This window comes from Oryzias melastigma, linkage group LG14 (genome assembly GCF_002922805.2).
Source record: "Oryzias melastigma strain HK-1 linkage group LG14, ASM292280v2, whole genome shotgun sequence".
Lineage (NCBI taxonomy): Eukaryota > Metazoa > Chordata > Actinopteri > Beloniformes > Adrianichthyidae > Oryzias > Oryzias melastigma.
Window position 1 is genome coordinate 22374755 of NC_050525.1, and position 8385 is coordinate 22383139.

The following is an 8385-nucleotide window of genomic DNA, read 5'->3' on the forward strand; positions in this document are numbered from 1 at the left end:
AGGATGTACAATGACGGGATAAGAAGCGTTACTCACAGGTCGGGACTCATCGCTGTCGTCCGTCCTGTCCGCCATGGTCCTCACTTGCTTTAAAAAACTGTTATTAGTTTAGAAGTATAGAGAAAATGCAAAATGCAATATTATTGACTGTGTGCTTTCCCAGTATTACAGCATCTTCACCTTTGACTTACACTCATGACACCTAAAGCTTTTCACCTGATAACCTGAGAATGTTTGATCATTTGTCTGCAGTGTTGAAAACCTCAATGACTTAATCTCGTCACGCATCCCGACACGCCAACGTGCGCTCGTTTGCATTTACAGGCCTGCAAATGGAATCAAATCAGTATGAACACTGGTAATTAACGGTCGTGAAAGCACTGATTAGAACTTGCTAGTCACTGAAACTGCTTTGTTTTTAAAGGATGTGCTGTAAAAATGGAGCAGCATGAAAGTAATTGCAATAATTCTAAATTTTCTTTAAACAAAGAACTAAAGAAAGAGACACATGAAGAAAATTATTAAAAAGCTGTATTTTTTGCAAGAAGTTTTGCATTATGAATAGAGATCATCGGAACAAAGTGCAAAAATTGAGAAATATGTCCTTTTTCGCTCTGCAAGAGGTACACAGTGAACCCCCCTTTCAGATGACAGATTTGTTATGAAAGGCAGGCAGCTGCAGCCTGGAATTTCACATGTCTGTGTTCTGAGCAGAAATTCCTTTTACATATTCCTGCTAAACTTCAAAGGTTTTACAGTAAAACAGGGAAACATGTGCGCACACCAGTAGTGTTCTGGGACTGAAGGAAACTGTTGCACATGTGGGTTTTTTGTGGGTTCAGCCGTTTTCACAGTTTATCTATGAGATAGTAAAGCAAACATAAAGTGATACAGTTTCTGCTGAACTTTCCATAAAAGCTTGCCTCAGCCCTATGACTTGAAGTGGTCTAACGGGAGCCTTAATGCTACTTAGCAACATTTAGAGTACAGGCACGTGGAGTATTTAACAGTGTGGAAAGCTGTTTACGGAGAATTACAACAGTAATGCAGTGTACTGCGTTCCTATGGTTAGACAGGCCACTCTGAGGCCTCTAATTATTTTATTTCCTGACAATTAAATCATTTGGGGGAAGGAGTACTCCATGCTCTCCGAGTTTTTCCACTTTTGAGTCAAAAGTTTTACTCCTGAGAGGAGGTTGATCCAATCTCAGGTCTGGAAATGGAAATTTTTATTTTGTGACTCCGTCCCACTGAATGACCAGTTCATGCTACCCCACAGAGAGCTCAACCAGATTGCTCTGGTACTGAGCTGAAATCTTTTGGAGGAACAACACGTCTCTCCCACTCTGCAGAGCAGGGAAGATTTTTTTTTCTCTGTTTATGTATTTATTTTTTCTTTAAAAAATGGGAGATTATGATGAAGACACTGCATTTCTTGGACAGACCGGTCCTTATTTTTGGGTCACTTTCTTTCTTCTGAACACGGTTTTTGTGTCCACTGGATTCAATGGACTTTACATAATCTTTGCTGGAGCGACCCCGAAGCACCACTGTCTCATTCCAGATGTTAACTTGACAGAAGAGTGGAGGAATGCCATCATTCCCATCACAGAAGTGGATGGAGAAGAATTTAGAAGTCAGTGCAGCAGGTATAAGCTCGACATAGTTAAAAACCTCTCCAGTGAGGGGTACGTTCCAGGAAGGGATGTCAACCTCACCAACCTGCAGCAGGAAGCGTGCTTAGATGGTTGGAGCTACAGCACTGAAATCTACCAATCCACCATCGTCACTGAGGTCAGTCTTGTTTGTCACTTTTTAAAGTATATTTCTGCATGCTTAGTTTTTGCTCCCAGTTCACATATCTGATGTGTTTACAGTGGAACCTTGTGTGTGACAACCAGTGGAAAGTTCCATTTGCATCCTCATCTCTCTTTGTGGGATACCTTTTTGGCTCCCTAATATCAGGACAACTTTCTGACAGGTATTTTATGCTTTAGCTGTCTATTTTTAGCTTTGTGATTGTGATTTTACTCATTTTTCACTCAATTATAGCTTGCATCTTTAACTTTTAATGAGGGGAGTTTTGGCTATCATGACTTGTTTATGAACATTTGAACTCCACACACTCATACAGCTGAACAAACTGTTGCTGCCATGCAAAGCAACAGCTCCATCTGCTGTAGAAGTAGATGCACGTTGAAGAAATTCTGCAACCATTGATGTCAATGATGTATGAATAACTAAACTTTTTGGTTTGCAGGTTTGGAAGGAAAAAAGTCGTTTTCATGTCCCTGGCGGCCCAGTGCCTCTCCGTTCTCCTTCAGTCTTTTTCACAATCGTGGAAAATGTTCTGTATCATTTTCCTCTTCGTTGGAGCCTCTCAGATTTCCATCTATATCTCTGCTTTTGTACTAGGTAAGCATGCTAACCTGTTAAAAGCATTCACGCATCGAACATTGTTTTTAGTAGAATGGAGTGTGTTCGCGGTCATTCATGTGCATCAGGGTTTTGTCTTGCACAGGGACAGAGGTGTTGAGTAAAACCATGCGAGTTCTCTTCACAACACTTGGGGCCTTCTTGTTTTATTGCATCGGCTACATGACGCTGCCCTGGATTGCATTTGGTATCAGAGACTGGAGAACCCTGCTTGCTGTTCTGTCTGCAACTTCTGTCGTTTACATCCCACTGTGGTGGTACGTTTTCCACACTTACCAGCTTATGTGCTGAAATGCTGCCACAAACAATTATTCTAATAGTCGACTAATCACTGATTATTTTTCCGATCACTTGACTAAATAAGATCATGCACAAACTAGATGTAAATCAAACATCTTAACCAGCAATTAGCTTTAAATTTACTAAAAAATTAGATATATAGCATTACCTGTGATAATGCTAGTGTGAATACTGTAAGCTGAATTTGGCCACTAAAAATGCTAGTGCTGATAGTTAAAGATGCTCAAATTGATAGCTGAAAATGCTGAAGCTGATAACCAGCTAAAACTATTAGTTAAATGCCAAATTAGCCTAAATAAAATGAAAAAAGCCTAAATTAGCCAAAATAGCTAGCATTCAGTTGAAATATTGGCTAAACTCCAAGTTAGCCTAAAAAAACTGAAAAAATCCTAAATTAGTCAAAATAGCTAGCTTGCAGCTGAAATATTAGCTAAACTCCAAAAAAACAAAAAAACAAAAAAATCCCAAATAAGCCAAAAAAGCTAGCACGCAGCTGAAATATGAGTTTAACTAAAAAATAGTCTAAAAAACTGAAAAGAAAATCCTAAATTAGCCAAGATAGCTAGCATGCAGCTGAAATAATAGCTAAACTCCAAATTAGCCTAAAAACAAAAAAATCCTAAATAAGCCAAAATAGCTAGCATCTAGCTGAAATATTAGCTAAACTCTAAATTAGCCTAAACAACTGAAAAAATCCTAAATTAACCAAAATAGCTAGCATGCAGCTGAAATAATAGCTAAACTCTAAATCCGCCTTAAAAACTGAAAAAAATACTAAATAAGCCAAAATAGCTATCATCTATCTGAAATATTAGCTAAACTCAAAAAATAGCATAAAACATCAATAAATTCCATTCAAGTCCAAAAAGCTAGCAGATTGCCAATATGACTTTTAACTTTACTACACTCCAATTCCATACAATATAAAGAACGACTAATCGACTATTAAATTAGTCATCGATTATTTTAATAGTCAATTAGTCGTCGATTAGTCGACTAATCATAGCAGCCCTAATGTGTAGACACAAATATTCATACTGTTGTGCATATTTTAAAAGGATTCAACAACACTTTGCAGGTTCATCTCAGAGTCTCCTCGCTGGTTGGTTACTCAGGGAAGAGTGGTTGAGGCCGAGGCCATCGTGAGAGATGCTGCCAGGAGAAATAAAGTTGCTGCTCCTCCTGTAATCTTTAAAGAGTCTGAGGTGAGGATACACGTGGTCACTGCTCTGTCTTTTTATGACTACCAGGTGGACCTGGAGGTGAGTAAAGTTAATATTTAGACACATAAAGATCCTTTGATCTCATTTGAATATGATATCAAGATCCACTCTGATTAAATTTGATTTTGGTGTTTTTAACATGTTGCTGAGGCATTTTTCTCATGATGGAAGGCATATATTAAGGAAATTAGGATTGAAACTGTGATTCTGTCTATATAAATCGTGAATCAGGAGCAGACAAAAAAAAGTAATTAGAAAAAGCTTGTATTTGTGAAAGTGACTCCCCACTCTGCTTCATTCTGATGCATGCACTTGCAGAGAAATAGATCCAAGTATGTCTTTGTTTTTCTCGTTTGAGCTGGCATCTGTGTCTTTATTAACTCCTAAAGGTGTAAATGTATTCATTTTTTTTCATCCCCTTGGTTTCAGATACAGGAAATACCTGCTGGCAGGAAATACACCATGCTTGATATTATAAAATTTAAGAACATCCGATGCATCACGTTGATGTGTCTCCTTTTGTGGTAAGTGGGCATTCATCACATATATTTCACTATTATCTGGTTTGTTTAACCAGTATTCCAAAAATGCATTTTCTCATTCCAGGATGTCAATAAACATCGGATACTTTGGATTATCCCTGAACACATCTAACCTTAGTGGCAATCCCTTTATGAACTGCTTCCTGTCAGCCATCAGTGAAGTTCCTGCCTACATAGTTTCCACTTTGGTGCTAAGGGTTTGCCCAAGAAGAATACTTCTGTCAGTGTTCCTCTTCCTGGGTGGAGGAGTTCTCCTTCTCATCCAGTTCATCCCTGAGAGTAAGAGTCCAACATTTCATTTGATAAATTGAACTGATGTTGTAAATCTTCAAAAAAAAAAAACGGTTTCATCCTTTTCATCTGGTCACTTTTCAAGTAATTTTTAAAAACTATTTTCAATGAAATGTTATTTTTGGTCTTCAAAACTGCATTTGTCCAATTGACGTGACAATAACATTTAAACAACTTTTTTATAAGTGTTTGCAAAAAATGATTTCAAAGACGACAAAAAAGCTAAAATTTGAGAAGAAAATATTTTATTTTATTCATCTTGTTTTGTCCTAATTGTATATTTTACCAGGACAAATAATACTTAATATTAGAATTTTGTTTAATTAATTTTTACAGTTAAATGTTAATTAATTATGTTTCTTTCCCTAAGATTTCATTTTATAATCAAAGAAAATTGGAAAATTACTGAAGCAGCACAATGTCATCATAATGCAAATACAGAGTGAAACACAGCACCATGGTGGGTTTTTCTGCTCTTTTCTTGTTTAAAGATCCACTACAATAAAAATTGTGTGGTTCTTTTTTTTCTCTTTTGGTCTTTTCTGACATATTCTTATGTAAAGGAATTTAAAAACTGCATTTCTGAGTATTTCTTTATTCAAATCGTGTTGAATCAAGAGCAGATGAAAAAACACTGTTTGAAAAAGCTCTCTTTTAAGTAAAATAGGTGGGCCAAAGTTTCAATGCTCCGCTACATGAGGCATCCACTTCCAGAGAAATAGATCCATCAACCTCTTTATTTTCTTGGCATTTGGCTCAAAACTGTACAGCTGGACAGCTTCAATATTTCTTGCACCACTAATGTTGTAAGTGGTGGGATGATGGGATATTAGCTGAGGCTCACATCAGCACCAAGGCAAACTTCTGATGAACTCCAACTGCTCTATAGAAATTATGTTTTTGGATTTTTTTCTAAAAACGGCACCAGGAACACTTTTACAACAGATTAAAGCATAAATGGAGTGGGACTTCAAAAGTTAAAATCACGTTTTGTTTGCATTATGCTTTGTTCCACTTTTTTTGTAAAATAAAAACGTTTTATATTAATTGCCGAGTGAAAATGGTACAAAAAAGTAAAAAAAAAAATTGAAGGGGGTAAAAAAAAATGCAGGTATTTCAAACACAGAAGATCCTTAATTTTCTGTATTTTCTTTAGCTGTTCAGCAGGTTGCTTTGGCTCTGGAAATGACCGGGAAGTTTGGCTTTACCATGGCCTTCAGCATTGTGTACATCTACACAGCCGAGCTCTACCCCACAGTGCTCAGGAACGTTGGCATGGGAGTGTGCTCCTCTGCTGCTCGCATAGGCAGCATCACAGCACCCTACATCATCTATTTAGGTAATTTATAATAATATTAAAAATATATAGAAAGTTTAATAACTAATTTCAACAATATTACAAGAGCTCCATTGACATTCAAGTTTTTCCTTAATTGTGTTCTTTGTTATTTGCAGGTACATATGATAAAGTTCTGCCTTATATTTTAATGGGCAGTCTCACCATCTCCTCCTCAATAGTTAACTTATTCCTCCCAGAGACTCTCCACAGAGATCTACCAGAAACAGTGGAGCAGATGCAAGAATGTCAGGGGTATGTATACTTTTTTATAGTTTGATTAGAAATCGGATAAGGCTACTGTAGATAAAATAAGAAGATAAGATAAGAAAAAAAAGTACAGTATGAGTCATGTAGCTGCAGTTACTGTAGATTCTATAATATAAGTGCTGATCAAATGTACTGTTTAAAACACTTTCTCTATTTTGCAGGCCGTGCAGAAGAGCCACAAAGAGGAAATGTATTCAAAATGGAGCCACACACAACGCACTCTCTCAATGTGAAGCTAAATCTGAAGTGGAAACCCTCAACTTGTAGTTATTGTCTGTAGTAGGACTTAAAGTTTCTTCTTTTAGAAGTGGTCAAGCGTTAAAAGAAAACTCCCTTGTGATTGTTGTGTTTACACAGTTACATAACCAGTTTTAGTTTATCCTGTTGGTTATTTAGATATTTTGTAGGATGGGAGCAAAAACTGATTTTTTTTCTTTTTTTCTGGTAATTAAATCAGTGTATTTGTTTGTGATTTTAAGCCAACATTTGTACAGTACCTCTAATTAACTAAAAATCCTTATAAATAATAATTTTAACTTTTTAAAATGAAAAACCATAGAGATCATTTACTCTTTTTATTATCAATTGTGAGAAAAAAAAAGTTTTTTGACACCGATAACGGAAAATTTGGTGTTGTAGGCAGCTAAACTGTTCACAAAAACAAAGATGTTGCAATAGAAAACAAATTAAAAATTTTGCAATAAAATAAATCTAAAATCTGTAAAGATTGAAAGCAGAATTTCCTTATGATTTTTGCATATTTGTCTGTCGCTTAAGAGGAAAAATTTGAAGTATCAGCAGAGGAGTCTACTTTTTTTTTGTGAAGAATCGGACATTTACTTGTAACCAAGAAGGAACTATACTACTGTGTTTTTCTTTTAATCAAACACATTACCAGCTGGTTAGAGTCTTTGTTGGTTTAAAGATATGAGGAAAACTTGAAATTTCAAAGAATGGACTCACATGCTTTGACAGATGTTGGTAAAAGTAAAAAAAATAACACTTCATGTGAAATTACAAACATTTTTTAAAGCATGGCAATGTTGCCACAAAATTATGAGGACTGCACATGTGTGCTTTATTTGTATGATTACTTAAAAACAAACTTTGTGGATTAGAGTAGGACTTTTGTAAAGTCAAACCATCAAGGTATGAAAATTCTTGACTAAATAAACAATGTGAATTTATGACTGTTACATAGTATTTTACTTGAATCGTGTGCAAGAAACTAGCTCTCACTCCTTTTATTTTGTTTTTTAAGGCTGGAGTAGTCTTTCTAGATAGTGTTTAAGCATGAAAGAATCCCTTGTTGCAGCTCTGCAGGGTCCAAGACGCCACAGACTAAAACCCCAAAACCATGGCCCCTCAGTTCTGCTCCCTCAGAGAGAATCCTGGAAGATATGGGTTGAGAAGCAGGAATAGCACATCTATTTTTGTCAAAGTTCACCTTAACCTCCTGAGACTTTGTGTGCACATGTATGGGGACAACTAGCCTATAAAAAGGCACTCAAAAGGAAAGCCCAGGGCTCAGGAGGTTAACCGAAATGCTATAAACCCTCAAGAGAATGTGCAGAAATCAACAAATGTAAAGGAAATGAAACTTTGTGACATGTAGGATGCTTTTTTTTGCTTTTGACTCATCAAATAAATATTGACAAAACAAGTATGCTTTATGTTTTCATTTTATTGCATATTTGCCAAATACACCAACTATAAACCACACTAACTGGCCACTTTATCAGGTAAACTTGCCTTCAGAACTGTCTCAATCCATGGTAGCATAGATTCAACAAAGTACTGGAAACATTCCTCAGAGAATATGGTCCATATTGACATGATAGCATCACACAGTTGTTGCAGATTTGTCGGCTGAACATCCATGATCCCAAAGGTTCTATTGCAGGGGTCTCAAGCTCAAATCAGCCGGGGGCCGCTGGAGGCAGAATCTAGTTGAGGCCGGGCCGCATCAGGATTTTCATAAGAAAAT

At 36.5% G+C, this 8385-nt stretch overlaps 1 protein-coding gene across 1 annotated transcript; it reads left to right on the forward strand.

Annotated features, from left to right (window-relative positions):
• Positions 1-920: 920 nt before the first annotated feature.
• Positions 921-8061, forward strand: slc22a5 (solute carrier family 22 member 5). The gene is made up of 10 exons (XM_024265433.2): positions 921-1794; positions 1878-1981; positions 2261-2415; positions 2522-2693; positions 3815-3941; positions 4389-4483; positions 4566-4780; positions 5949-6131; positions 6248-6383; positions 6560-8061. Exons 1-10 carry the CDS (start codon positions 1405-1407, stop codon positions 6663-6665), a joined length of 1683 nt encoding a protein of 560 aa, XP_024121201.1. The 5' UTR covers positions 921-1404; the 3' UTR covers positions 6666-8061.
• The last annotated feature ends 324 nt before the right edge of the window (positions 8062-8385 follow it).